This window comes from Panicum virgatum, chromosome 9K (assembly GCF_016808335.1).
Source record: "Panicum virgatum strain AP13 chromosome 9K, P.virgatum_v5, whole genome shotgun sequence".
NCBI lineage: Eukaryota > Viridiplantae > Streptophyta > Magnoliopsida > Poales > Poaceae > Panicum > Panicum virgatum.
The window spans coordinates 50,351,929-50,366,942 of NC_053144.1; the positions used below are offsets into that span (position 1 = coordinate 50,351,929).

At 46.3% G+C, this 15,014-nt stretch overlaps 1 protein-coding gene across 2 annotated transcripts; it reads right to left on the reverse strand.

The window, feature by feature from the left end:
- Positions 1-202: 202 nt before the first annotated feature.
- Positions 203-7,623, reverse strand: LOC120652004 (probable ubiquitin conjugation factor E4). Of its 2 annotated transcripts, XM_039929686.1 has the most exons (17): positions 6,579-7,429; positions 5,366-5,570; positions 4,567-4,718; positions 4,199-4,466; positions 3,616-3,771; positions 2,859-3,062; positions 2,661-2,773; positions 2,452-2,566; positions 2,251-2,340; positions 1,970-2,173; positions 1,783-1,878; positions 1,443-1,565; positions 1,248-1,340; positions 1,008-1,172; positions 706-795; positions 442-621; positions 203-406 (listed from the first exon to the last, which is right to left on the reverse strand). In XM_039929686.1, the coding sequence occupies exons 1-16, from the start codon at positions 7,427-7,429 to the stop codon at positions 457-459; spliced, it is 3,090 nt and encodes a 1,029-aa protein (XP_039785620.1). In that variant the 3' UTR covers positions 203-406; positions 442-456. The 2 variants fall into 2 exon arrangements, with proteins under 2 accessions (XP_039785620.1, XP_039785619.1); XM_039929685.1 differs by having other exon boundaries at positions 203-621; positions 6,579-7,623.
- Between the last annotated feature and the right edge of the window lie 7,391 nt (positions 7,624-15,014).

A 15,014-nucleotide genomic window follows, 5' to 3' on the forward strand; every position in this document is an offset into this window, starting at 1 on the left:
CAAACCCTCTTAAGTTTAAATATTTATACTACTTCAAAATAAGACCTCATTTTGAAGTAGTACAAATATTTGAACTAAAAAGTGTTGGAGTTACCAATTTACACCCCTAGCTGTAACCCAACGTGGCATATCAGACATGCCTCAAGAGATATTTGCTGAAACAGTCATACAAAAAATCGACATCCATCTGCTCCAACGTCACTGCAAAAGGCCGTGCTCGTATCAACCGGTGGTAGTGTACAATTTTGGAGAGCAGGCTCGCTGTATAATTAGATTTGTATGGATGAACCTTTCAACTGTGCACTTACAACATTTACAAAGAATCAGGACATTGGGGGCACAAGCTGGGAAATCAACTAGATGTGTACCGATAGAACATCGTGTAAATTAATCACCCCCCATCCCCCCCCCCCCTCCCCCCCCAAAAAAAAGTCCATCCCCTGCTCCTGGCAGACTTCATTCTACCATATCAGCAGTGCCATCCGGTTCGCCAATCTCCGATTCAGCAGCTGTTCGCTTTCTTGACTGCTGAGACCGGACAAACTCTTCTATCTGCAACTTCAGCTCTGTATTTGGTACCAGCATGTCTTGAGTGAGGTGGGATCGGTTAAATGGATCCGTCTGCATAAAAACAGTATGCATGTCAGATTAGTGCCTTGAATCAAAAGTTGTTAAGACCAATGATTTTAGGAAATCAGTAATTACCGAATCACTCAGCAGATGCCTGATTATAACGGGCCGATCTATTGTGACCTTTGATGATGGGAGGATCACAGGATCTTTCATCAGAGTATACTGCATTACAAGATCGCACATGTTTAGCAGATTTAGCAAATTTCTGATGTTTCAGATGGAGCTCCGATGATGCCAATGCGTACAAGATTTTATAAAAAACACATATCATGAGTCGAATGGATTGAGTTGCAGGTGACTGCTATTTTAAGTCAGGAGCTCGTCAACATTTACCAGAAAATTGAAAACCTTCTACATAGTCTAAACTATAGTACCTGAATTGGATCGAGAAATTCATCCGGTATGTCCCCAAGGATGGCCTCAGCATCCATAGCCTCAGAAGCAGCAGCTTTTGCCTTACCAGCAAGTTGCATAAACTCCTTTATAATTTGGGGATCACCCCCAATCCTCCACAGAATATTAGCTGCGCTAGCAAACAACTGCAATGGATAGGACAAATGTCAGACTACAAGTACAGGAGCAAACTCAAACTGGATAAAGAAAGCAAAAATTACCTGGTCCTTGTAAGCTCTACCATCTTTTGAGATTGCAGCTGGGAAGACAGCTTCCTTATCACCCCTTGAGATATGGACATAGATGGTAGCAATCTACAATAGAAATAGAAAGACAGTGAAGAAGATGGAAAAGAACTGTCCAATAACAGATGAAAAAAAAGGTGCCTGAAGAAAAGCTAGATGTCTTCATGGGACCTGTTTCAACAGCTGCTTTGGCTTGAACTCATACTTCTCTGGATCCTTTACCGTCAAAGATTTCCTCTGGGGACCAGCAAGTTGCAAGAGGAAGTAATTAAGCATGCTCGCAACCCTTTCCACCTGAATAAGAATAAGGGTTATCAAATTATTTTGTAACATAAATGGATAGTCTAACATGACTCCACTCCCATTTGGACATGACAAGTAATATAATGTGCTGGTGAGAAATAGAAGTAATTTAGTAAAATCAAAAATCTTAAGTATAATTCTATAACAAAGTTTAAAAAAAACACAGGGCATGATGACATACTAAGGGGGGAACCTTTCATGGTCTTACCATTTCAGGGAGAAGGAAAGGTGCTGGAATTTGTTCTGAAGTAAATGCAAGCATCCCAACATCCTCGTTGGCCAGCTTCATGTCAAATCGAACAATCTGGAACGTGAAAAATACATGGGAGGTCAGAAAGTCAATAAAAAAGGGTTCAATTAGACATGGATTGTAGACACTCGTAAACAGGACTAACATTCTCCCACTGATGAAATACACGCAGCCGCTCCTCTCTTTCTTGAGGGGGCCTGCGCTCCCACTCAACGGTGTTAGCCATTTCTGCCTCTATTTCTTTCAGTTCGAGAATTTTGTTCAAGCTCTCGTCAAGAAGATAGATGCTATCATTGATAAGGAAGTTCAGAAAATTTAAGTATACACCCTTCTCCTCCTCTTTAGCAATCTGTCACATAAATAATATGGGAAATATTTCAGTACTAAGTGATTGCAGAATAAACGTGTGCAGAAAAAATTACTCACTTGTCTCCATGCATTTCGATGACTTGGAACATCCCATAAATACTCCAGAAGTTCAGCAATATTATGTCGAATGTTAAACTTGTCAAAAAACTGCAAAAATAGGAAACAATGTAATCACATGAGTCTGACAAGATTTGAAGTGATTAGCACAAGGCATAGGTTATTCAATGGAAACTATGAAACCAATCATATGCCACTCACTTGTGTATGGGAGCCAGTGAATTCAATATCCACATAAAGCTTTAGAAGATTTCTGACAAGGTAGTCAAGACATAGTTGGTGCCCCTCAAATAGTGAGGCTGTAGAACTCAAGCCACTGCACGAATGATGTTGTACGAACTTTCAGTACGCAACATTATGGTCCTAAATCATAGGTTATAATTTATAATGGGGTGCACAAAATTATGAACCTTCTTTGCGGCATCCAGCAATTCAAAACTTCAACCATCTTTGCTCTTAGGTAGGGATTCTTAATGTAAGATGTGCTTCCCATAAACATAATGATGAAACTGAGAAAGTCATCCTGGCAAAAAAAAAAGAACATTGCAACAAAAATCATAAGCAGCTAAGGGATAGTGCATTGCACAACAGACAAGGAGGATACTCACCAATACAAAGCTTTCCAACGCCTTTGGAATTCTAGAGGTCAGAACAAGTAAATCCATTGCATCATCAAGAAAATGTTCTGGAATACAAGAAAATTTCTTGGGGCACTGTGATGGCAAAGGCATCTTGAATCCACCAACTAGGTCTACTGACCACAGTATCATCAATCTGTAGAAAGATAATGCTCGTTGAAGGAATGCACCATCCTGGTAAAAGATAGACTATTAGTAAATCGCACAGTTTTAAACAAAAGCAATCAAAGCTAAAGATAATAAAGGCACTTCATAACAGTAAACTCTGACTGATACCCGAAGGAGATCTGTACACAAGACTTCTTAGAAAAAAGAATCTTAAGAAACAGTCCACAAGGGGTGTATTGACACCTTCACGAGTAATCATGTATGAAATGAGGAACCGGCACAAAGCCTCCTCTTAGATAAGAAATGTTAAGCACCGTAGAAAAAAAATGATGAACAAGAAACAAAACCAAGTAAGTGCATTTTCCAATAGTTGTAAAATATAAATAAAAAAAAACAGAAGAAAATTTGCTGCAGTCATACTGAGCTTGAACAAGAGAGGATTGTAAAAACTAAAAAGGTAGGGTGCATATTGCATAGATGAACACACTCTTAAGTGCTCAACATCCATTCTATGATATAACAGGGAAAAGACTAGGAATAGGTCATACAGTCCCAAATTTTGATCAAAGAAGATTCACATCAATAGGCAAATAAAACAGATCTGGGTTTGTGACCATACTCGTAGTATCTGAGCTTCATAACAGAATTTGTCCTGTGTTAAAATCTCGACGATCTTCTCCAAGCGATTTATATCTTGCTCCAGCTGCGGTGAGCCCCCTCCTTGATCTCTCATTGCTCTATTTGATTCCAAGTCATCTTCAAATCTCGCAAGTTGCTAAATTTGTAGCATAAATGAAATATGTTCAGTAGAGAGTTGAGTACGTGTAATTTGCAATAAGAATGTGCGCAACCTAACAGAACTAGTAATGTGTTTACCCTCCATCCAAGAATATATAGCACATTTATCTAGCACATAAACCAAGGAGACATTTAAAATGACTATAGTAGCCCTTGTGATTATATCTAACAGATATATTAAACACATGCAAGTGAGCACACAGAGTAAAACACTGTATATGTAAAGGACACATTTTGCACTGGAATATGGAATGTGCCCCAAATTTATGGACAAGGCCATTCAAAATAGGTGCCCTATATCTTTGACAGACAGCATGCCAGAATCTGTTATTTAACAGAGAGTACAACAAAAGAACAGATGTACATAAAGAAGAAAAAGGCGTGAAATGAAGATATCTCCACACCTGAGAAATATGTTTGAAGTCTGATATAGCTTTCATCAACCCCAGATTAAGTACCCTTGCAGTCATGAAGAAACATTCGCAAATAAAAGAGAAATTCTCCTTTTTTGCGCACCTAACTAAAGATGTGCTATTTTTGCCCGAGCTTGTGGCTTCCTGTGATTCCATTAAGCGGGCCTCTCCACTGGCACTATTTTGATCATGCTCATTCTTTATGCTCTCTATCCAAGATGAGACTTCATCTGAAGAAGCATTTATTGCTGTCAAATCTCTACAATAGCAATGTAATGTAATAGTTAGTAAACCAATGCAGAATATACATATACTCAGCTCATCAAACATTTCGGTCACATTGTTCCAAAGAAACTCACTTGAAATCAATTCTATTGTTGCAGAAGAGGTAATTGACATCAATCTTGTCCTTCTTTGACTCCATGTTATCCAAAAAAGGCTCACATAGGCGGAGCATCACAGCACTAAGATTCACAAACATACCTGAGCTCGCGCATTTTAAAGGGTCTACCTGTTCCAGGACACAGGAAGAGTAACATTTTACAATCTTAGGTATAGTTGATCCCCACAACAAAGGGCATTATGCCATGTAGGTTGCCATGTATTACACGATTTGTGTATATTACAAACTTTTTGACAATCTGAAACATATAAAGGCATTATTTCATGTTTGTTGTTAGGTACTTAGGTGTAACAATGATAGCCACAGAATCTATAAGTTCAAGATTGTACCATGTCAATGCTGTGTTCACGTTCAGAGTACAGACCATAAATGAAAACTCCTTTTCCTCCGCTTAGGCCCTGTTTTGCACTAAGGCAACTCATATAGAGCACTTTATCTCACAGAACAATTTTTTGTTGTTTATTTCTAGTTAGTATTTAGCGGCGAATTGAAATCTTTCATGGAGTATAACAGTATTGCAGTAAAATCCTGCAAGGATTAGTTAAATTTTTTGTTAGTTTAATTTTTCGTAGCTAGATTCTGCTTTGCAACACACCTAGTACATCAACCTCAGACTGGTCCTTAGCGATAAACAATTCTATACACTACAGTGAACCAAATTTGATCACACAAGCCTTTATTGTTAAACCACAGCGTGTGATTTAAATGAATGATGGCACAAGGTAAGGAAAATTATTCTAACAGAACAGCTTTACCTGCATGCCAGATCTGGAAGCATTTTTATTTATCACTTCTGCTATATACTCAAGAACCTTTTCTCGAGTATCCAAGTTTTTAAGGAGGATTAGAAGAACATCCTTAAGGCCGTCATACAAGCCATTCATGACACTCTTGATTGTTGTGAAAGATGACAACAAATCAGCTGGTCGCCGTGAAGATGCCTCTGAGAAACACTGTTGCCTGACCAGATGTTTAAAAAAATTGGAAGGAAAAATATAAGTCAATATGATTATCTGCACAAAAATTAAGTAGTAGACTTGGATTGTAAACAGTTAGTCTTGAAGTGGAAGGAGATTAGAAAACCCAAAGACATGGTAAATTAAAAGCTAGACTATGAAGATCGAAAAGCATACCTACTTGCAACCATGCATAAAGGGAAACTATGAAATATCTTCTGCTCAAGAAATTTCTTTGCAGCCAAAAAAAAGAGAGAGAGAAAGGACCCGCAGAAGCCCACACGAGCAAAGGACAATAATGAATCCAGAAGTACAAGAAGACTTCCATTGATAGCCTAAATCTTATAGTGATGAATGTTAATTGATAGGGAAATTTCTTATCTAAAAGCCGATGTTCGCCATGCCCTCAGATGACCCGCATAGTCATAGAGGATAAACAATTAATCCTTAATTGATACACGCAAATCCTTAGTTGAAAGCATGCTTCATATAATGTTTTCCAATCGAAGATTGCTGTTCCTAAGTCCTAAGACAGAATCAAGGATGTCAAAACATTGATAACTGGCCAACTACACATAAGATGAAAATCTGAGCTTCCATATCAGTAGCTCAATAGTAAAATTTCTAACTTTAGTGACTAAGCAGCATAAAAAAAGTTTCAACATTCTTGGCTAACTCTCTTAACCTGCCCAAGCTAGTTTGCGTCTATTGAGTTTATAAACAGTGCAGTGCCAGTTCACAGCTTAACTGAATCATTGGACTATACAAAGGTTGTTCAGAAGCTAGAGGATACATCGCAATTCGCAAATACAGAATTAAAGTCTATATACACAAGCAATAGTCATAATTTCGTTGTCTGCACGAGCATATCAGCAGTTGAGTTCTAGTCATAGTAATCAAAACACACACCAAGGTTCAATATCCAAAATGCAAGTTTTCCCCATCTAAATAAAATGTCATAACAACCGTGAAGCGATCAATCAATAAAAAAAGAGAGAGCAAAAGCACTCACCCGACATCAGGCTTGCTGGCAAACTCGCGGTCACGGATGGCGCTAACGTGGAAGAAGGCCCCAAGCACACTGGAGAGCTCCATGACCCTTCCTTCCCCAATGAGCATGATCTGATTTTTTGGTATCCACTTGGGATGGTTCACCAGAGCCTTGGCACAGTTGGGGATCCCCACGAGGCGCCTAAGCACCCGCAGCGGGCGCTGGAAATCGCCAAGCGCCGAGACCTTCTCAACGCTCCGCCTGAGGAGCTCGTACAGCTCCCCCATTGCCGGCTCGATGGACTCGTAGTCTGCGCCGCCGAAGAACTCGTCGATGAAGCCCGGGGGCGGCGGTGCGCCGGGCGCCGGGGTGGGGTCGAGCGCGTCGGCGGCCTCAGCGAGCAGGAAGACGAGGAGCTCGGCGGCGGGGTGGGGCGCGGCGGGCGGGGAGGGGAATGTGTCGGGGTTCCCGGCGACGATGCGCGCGTAGGAGAGGATGAGCCCCCGGAGGTGCGCGATGGAGCCCGCGAGCCTCGCCCGGAGGCCCGCGTCGCGGATGGTGGAGATCTTGCGGGCCTCGTCGGCGGCGCGCCCGAAGGCGGCGGCGAGGAAGGTGAAGGGGGGCTGGGACGCGGCGGGCGGGTCCAGGAGCGAGAGGCGGTCGATGAGGAGGCGCTCGGCGGCGTCGCGCAGGGCGAGGAGCGGGCGAGACTCGGAGAGGAGCTCGGCGGCGGTGAGCTCGAGGTAGGCGACGGCGGGGCTGGGGTTGGCCGGGGGCGTGAGGGAGACGAGCAGGATCTTGCGGAGGATGATGTCCTCCACCTCGTCGGGCGAGCGCTGCGGCCGCGCCGAAGCCGGCGACGGGGACGCCATCGGCGGCGGGAGGCTCGGGCTCGGGCTCGGGCTGCTGCTTCGGCTTTGGGGAATCGCGTGCTGCGGTGGGTCGAGAGAGCCCTGGACTTTTGGGGTTTGCGGGGTTGTTCAAGGGGCAGCCAAGGTATACGGTAATCATCTACGCTACACTTGTACAGTAGTATACAACTACGTATACATACGGTTTGGAATACAAATCCTCTCTCTCCGTATCCAGTTCCGATTACGGTGTGTCGTGCAGCAGGGTGAAGATTTTTTTCAATCAGTTGGCGTAATGGAACAAAAACATGATCAATCAGACCTTACATTACTGTGTACAAAAGTACATTCTGTTTCGCCCAATTTCATGAACTCGCTCCACTACTAGGTTTCTGCTCCATCAAGTCTCTCATCTCACCATTTTGGTACATGATTCCAACTGAAATGCAACTCCATTTTTTATTCTAGAACTTGTGTATTTTGCGAGAACATTCACAGCTATTTTGATCCCAAGTATTCATTACAACTCAGGTTATCAAGCCAAACCGAGAATCAGAATACTGATATGCTGGTTTCAAGTGCTGCCAAGGATCTATTCTATCCAGCGATGCAAGTTTAAATGCAGCCTGAAGAAACAGTGATCTGCTGAAGCTTGATCGTGATCACGAAACTTTGCCAACTTTGCGGGTATTGCTCCATCACTGATGGTCACCAAAGCGAAAAGGTTGGGCGGCCGAGTTGGCTAGCCCAGTCCGGTAGCATCGCTTTCACGAGGTCGTGAGTTCGAATCTCAGCTGAGACGAATTTCTGCTCGTGGGTAAAAAAATTCTTTCGTTGTACTCGCCGTAAGGCTTGGCCCTCTCGGGCATGGGCCAGGGTTCGGGGGTTTTTTTCGCGGCCAGGTGAAGCCATAGTCGCTTTCTCTTAATGAAAAACGGTGGGGTCCGTTCACCCTCCGGCCGCGTTTTTTTTTTACTGATGGTCACCAAACACTACTTCAGTAGTAGTGTCCATCTGAGAACCGGAGACACCAACACATGCTTGATGGAATCTATTGGTTCCATACAATATTCCTTCCATTTCAAATTGTAGGTCGTTTTGTCAAATCTAAATACGTAGTTTTCCTATGTATCTAGACATAGCATTTATATAGATGCTGAAGCGCCCCGACCCGAAGATCAAGGCTAAACCATGTATTATTTACCGAATTAAGTCTCCGGCACAATACATGTTACATCAAGTGGAGTCTAGAGTCATACAGAGCTTTATTTAACACGTACATGAGGAGTAAAGTGACAACACAAAGCTACACAGAACAACCATATGATACCAACTAGCATAACGACATGCAGGACTAGCTTTTCATCCATCATGGCTCCACTCGAAAAGCTTGGGTGCGAACACGATCTACTCGCAGTCTTCCGGCACAAAGTCAGGATCCTCTGGAGAAAATCAACAGGGGTGAATATAAAAGTACTCAGCAAGCTCCACCTCGCCCTACGGGAGGGAAATGACATGCATGATACACATTAAGCACAATGCATTAGCAATACAACTCATGTTATGCAACTCTTCCCGACACAACCCACAGTAGGTAGCTCACTAGTTGTCAGGACCACACTGTAGCCTGTCCATACCGTGGACACGGACCATTCGAATGGATTATACACTTTGCAGAGGTCGTACACTATACCCACACGCTCGACTGCCAGAACGGACAACCGACATAGCCGACACCTAGCCGTGGTCACGCCCCAGCCCGACCGCACAAACCCTCGGGCCCTGACCCCAATGATCTACACCCGTAAACCATCCATGCGACCGTCAGGCTAACCAGTGGGATTAGGCTAAGTCCGGCTCATACCGGAACCTGTGGTCGTACTAAAGTATGCTAGGTGAGATGTCAAAACAACACGGTCCTTATGGTTCACCAGGGCAGCAACCATCCCTCAACATGTCAACTCGAGCCTACCACCACAGTAGCACTCACCTGTCAGTCTACCACCACGGTAGCGCCGGCTCCAGCATACCCAGCTGTCCTAGCCTCAGCCAAAACCCTTCATATCCTAGTCTCAACTCTGAATATGCATAACTACTCATATGCATGTATGAGCACACTCAATCACTCAAGTACCCGGTATATGTAATCGATCCTAAACCAGGGCTACAACTAGACGTCCTCACATTGATGCAACCGCTCACGTAGGGGTCGATGAAACTTGCCTTCGCTTACGTACGCGTCGGCGGCGGCGGCTTCCTGCTCGCGGTACGGGTCTTCTGGCTCCGGCTCACGGTACTGGCCTTCGTACTCCTTTGCAGGCTCCTCCTCGGTCACTCCGTGATCTACGGGCGAAAACGGCACAACCGGCAAACAAACACAAGCAAGCTATAAAATAAGTTCAAATGGAGATGAAAATAGGAGGAATAGATAGTATATGATTTTAGGAGAGTTTAGGAAAAAGAGTTACGTGAAAAAGAGTTGATATGAAGGATATATTGAGTTTACAGTATTGGTTGGTATTTAATTCCGAAAATAGAATGGTTTGGATTAAGTGCTCACGGCCTGGTGGGTGTTTTGGGCCTTTATTAGTATTGCGGAGTTAATGGTCGGGGAGCTGCCTGCCATCTCACCTTGGCGCGGAACAGCTCGAAGAAGAGGGTCAACTGTTGGAGCTTCGTCTCGTGAGTGAGCTGGGCTCGTGAGGAGTGGTTCAGCTAGCGGAGCGAAGCGGCTCGATGTGCTTGGGCTGATGATGGGGCTCGTCACGGCCTCGCTCCTTTTATAGGCGAGGAGAGCAGCAGCGGCGTCGCGCAGGGACGGGCGACGGCGTGGGCTGCGGCAGCTCGTCGTCAACGCGAACAGTGGCAGCGCTGAAGGCACGAGCGTCGAGGCGGCAAAGCCGGCGAGGACGCTGCAGCGGCGTGGGCGAGGTGGGGACGCGGAGGTGGGCGGCACGGCGTGGTGCCGACGGCAGTGCGCTTTCCCGTCGTGGGGCCGGCGTGTCACGCGTGCGCGAGCGAGAGCGAGCGCGGGTGAGGACGGCAGAGAGGGGGCGTCGGCTTCTTTTATAGACGAGGTGAGGCGGTTCGCGCGGCGGAGAAAAAAATCTCGGCCGGCACTGTGCGCGACGACCCCGATTTATGGCGAGGTGGGTGCCGCCATATTTGCATGACAGACTATTTAATATTGTGAGCACTCTTGCCGGCTTCCAGGAAATGGAGTGAGTGCTGCCATGACGGGTCATTTCAAGGTCAATGGTGTGGGTACTCTGTGGCTTCCAGGGGATGATGAAGTTATAGCGAAGGAGATAGGCGATGTCATGATTGTCTGGGAATTATGGCGTGGTACGGTGACTCGAGAGGCTTCTTTGGAAAGAGACGAGATGATTTTTGTCGTAGGTGCAAGCATGCGTATGCTGGTTACTGAAAGGAACGAATGTACTATCGCAAGACAAGAGTATAAAATAGTTTGCCTAGTAGTTATGTAATACCTTATATAACATTAGTATTATTTTACGTTACTAGTTTAATTGCAATATAAGTTTTATTTTAGTGATTGTTGGAAATTGAGGTGGCCCTAATACCCACTAAGTTGAGGATCTACCCCTATGACACACCAACTCACTTCAAAGTCGGTCAGCTTCTAGTCACTTAGTGTACCGGGTCCTTTTGACGGCAGAGCCGCCTTTTGCTTCCGGGAGGCAGAGCCTACCAACAGATGAAGCTGGCTTCCGGGTGACAGAGCCAACTTTCGATGAATCCCAGACCCTTTTGTGATCCCGGGTGGCAGAGCCAATCTTCGATGGATCACAACTTATACACTAAGTACTTAAGTTTAACCGGGAGACTAACATTTATAAAGACACTTACCTTATTGGAGCAATAATGTTACAAAGGAACACACACCTTTAAGTGGCTAGCCTATCACTCACCCTTCTAGCCCTACCACAACTCATCTATCTTGCTCATGGATGGATGCCATGGCAAGGAGGGGGCTCTATTTATAGGTCAAGGGAAGCCATAGTATTAGGACAAGTGTCCCCCTTCTAGAGAATTCCAAAATATTCTAACATTTTCAAAATTTTACTTATTACTAATTCTAGAGTACTCCGTAGAAAATATCTCACTCTTGCTTAGTGGAGAATATTCTAGAGAGTTGCCTTGCATTTCTTTCAATAGCGATGAAAACTAGGATGTTTCAGATGCATAGCAAAAATTATGTATCAGATTGTCGGAACGACCTATAATTTGGAACGAATGAGCTATATGATAGTAATTATTTATACAAATAGACATTATAGACTACATCCTCTCTTGCACCATTCGATTAGTAAAATTTAGTACCAGACACTTTAAAATCATACTACCATGTTCCCCAAACTTACAAAATGTTAATTATCATAATCCTATATCCTAATTTATAATTTTGTCACTGGAATAACAACCCTCGCAATCTTTTTGCTTTTTTTTGAATAAAGTACACCAGCGGTCCCTAAACTTGTTCAGATGTGTCATCTAGGTCTCTAAGCTCTTAAAATACATTTTCAGATACCTAAATTTGCTTCAAGGCGTCACATAGGTCCCTAATCTCTCAAAAATCATTTTTAGGTCCATAAACCTGTCCAGTGGTGTCATGCAGGTCCCTAAGATCTTGAGATGCTATTTTAATTTAGTATAAATGTCGTTTTGCTACTTTAAGTTAATGAAAATTCTTTTGCTACTTTAATATAATAAATTGCTATTTTAATTTTTATTGAGAATAGAAACAAATTATTTTAATAAATTTATACAAAGCGCATGCAAAATATAAATAGTTAGTAGGAAATGTTCAGAATTAGCATTGATATCTCCAAAAGAGAAAACTATAATATCCACCATTGATATAAAATGATCTAGATTAACCCATGATGTATGATTAATAAGTAGCTGATTTAGAATTAAAATAGTCTTAGTGGTAAGATTGCTAAATGAATCAGCTGAAAAAATAGTGTCGGTGTCTTGACCCGACGGTCCGGACCCAACTAGTAATCCTGCGTGTTTCCTCGTTCCAGATGTTGATGCAAGAGGCAACACAGTAACGCACGGATTTATCCTGGTTCCGGCCGCGGGGCCGTACGTCCAGCAAGGGGGTGTGCGATGGCACTGTATTATCTTGCACCGGAGGTGTCTGTAGTAGGGGGTAGAGGCGAGGTGAGAGAGGGAGGGAAGCTCCCAAGTCTCTGCTAGAGGAGAAGTTGATTGAGGCGAATGCCAATATCGGTGCTCAGTGGTGCTGAGTGTGGTGTTCTATCGAGTTGGCCTGATCGCGTGACGATGACGACAACCCCCTTAAAGGAAGCCCGCCTCCTCCTTTTATAGACACAAGGAGGGATGGTGTACATGCACAGGAGATCATGAAAGTCGTCGTATTTCCCCCGAATCGCTGGGGTGCAGTGGTCGAGCACTGTGGGAAGTACACTGTGGGGCATGGCGTCGGGCGTGACAGTCGTCCTGGGTGTCGTCCTTGGTCTTGCGGAGATCGCGTCGGCGTCCTGCCAGCGCCAGCAGGCGGCGTGGTCGTCACTGTAGGGTGTACGTCTTCCAGATATGGCGTGGTGGCATTCCATGGGCCCTGTAGGCCAAGGTCTTGCATACATATGTGCGCCAGCGTTAGCAGGGCACGTGGCGGTCCCGGACCCCCCTGGGCGGAGTGCTAGCGCGTGCACTAAGGGGTCCGGGAGTCGCGTGGAGGTCCCGGACCCCTCGAGGGGGGAGGTTCGGGCCCTCGGCTGCTAGAACTGGGAATCCCGCCTTGAGGGACACGTGGTGACACCGGAGCCCTTCCCGAGCCGGGGGCGGGTCCGGGGCCATAAGTGTGGTGAGGTGGAGTACGGACAGCCAGAGTTGGCAAAATAGTAACAGGAGCTGTGCCGAGCACGTCTCGTCCCGCGTCGCAGGCTCCCACAGTGCTGCCACAGCGTTCGGGATGGCGGAGCAGTGACCGGAGTTTGCGGACAGGACTCCGGTCACAGCCACTGTGGGGCTGTTTGTCCTTTACGTCGAGGGGTGGCCTCGAGCGAGGCGGAGAAGCGGGGCGCGGTTGAGGGTCTCGATGGGAGCCCTCGAGCGAGACAGAGATCACCCCGCGGGTCCGAGGGGGTGCGGATGGGCCGTGTGCTAGGCTTCCTTGAGTCCTTTCCTTTCTTCCAGATTGGAAGGAGGCCGTAGGCCTTCGTGGGCTCAGTTGCCTAATATGTGCTTGCGTTTTTATGGTGATTTTAGTACCCTGATTAGGGTGCCCCTAATCGCGGTACCCGATAGTAGCCCCCGAGGCTTTGGTCGAGTCAAGGGATTCGGCCAAAGGGTATTTTGGCAATTTTACCCCTTGACGTGATCAATCGATGCTGCGCTCCGCCAGGCGCACCTGGGTGTCGGCCCAGCGGATGTGACAACTCGTCGGTCGGGGTAGTGCGCCTGCGGAGAGAGTTCTCTGAGGCGCGCGCCCCTTCTTGTTTTGTTCCGGTGACAAGATGCGTCAGCGTGCTGAGTGGGCCAGGGCCACGATGGCGTCTGCTGCTTTGCAGCCGGTGCGTTTGCAACGTTGTCCCGCGCTCAGGGTCTCGGCCCGGCTTTCCCTGGTCGCTTTGCGACGCACCGTTCGAGGGCAGTCGGCCAGCGCTGGTGCTGCGCCGCTCAGCGTCCAAGGGCTCAGCTTTGCTTTGTCTCGTCATGTCTCAGCACGGTAGCCGAGGGTATCTCTCGTTCGTGGAGGGCCGCGCCATCACGGGCGGTCCAAGCCTTCACCCTTCGATAGGCTTGATGCTTGGCGCCCGACGCAGCTATAAATAGGGGTCGTGGGACTCCCTTTCCTCTCCAACTTCCCTGCTCTTACTTCTAGCATCGCCTAAGTCTTGTAATATTTTCTTTTGCCTTTCACGACCGGCCCCCAGACGGGGTGGCCTGGCTTTTTTAGGCTTTGATGTTAGAAGAATGCTTGCGAGCGGCGGGGGAAAGCCGGTGAGGGCGTGCGCTCCATCCCTTAGCTTCAGTGGGATCAGCAGAAGAGCATTGGGCCCGCGGGGCCCTGCTTCTGCAATGTCCCTTAGCCTGAAGGGGGATTGAGTCGCTTGACCATGGTGTTGGTGCCAGATTTGGTGGCCGTTCTTCGCATCGTCCCTCTTGGCGACAATGTCGCGCTCGGGGAGATGGTGTGGAGGGTGCCGTCCGCCAGCTTGACCCCCCGCAGGGTCTTCGGTGGAGGAGATGCTAGAAGAAGGCTTGCGAGGAGGGCATCCCGCTTGACCTGTGCGGTCCGGGGGCTGTTCCTCGCAATCCCTAGCAGCCTGGCCGTCGCATCGGCCAAGGGTTCGATGCTCTTCATCGTCGCTCCCTCCTCCCCAAGACAGGGAAAATTACCACGCAGGTGGCAATGCGTTTGTACCTTTCGACGGCTTTAAGCCGGTAGCCCTTTGTAATCTTTGTTTGTAAAGAGCAATGAAGTCTCCTTCTCCTTCACGGAGAGGACGACAGAAAGTATATGGGTGGATACCACCTGTGCATGGGATTTTGGTCCTCGAATGTGTGAAGTTTCCTCCATGGGGGCGCATCAGCGCACCCGCGGGTGTAG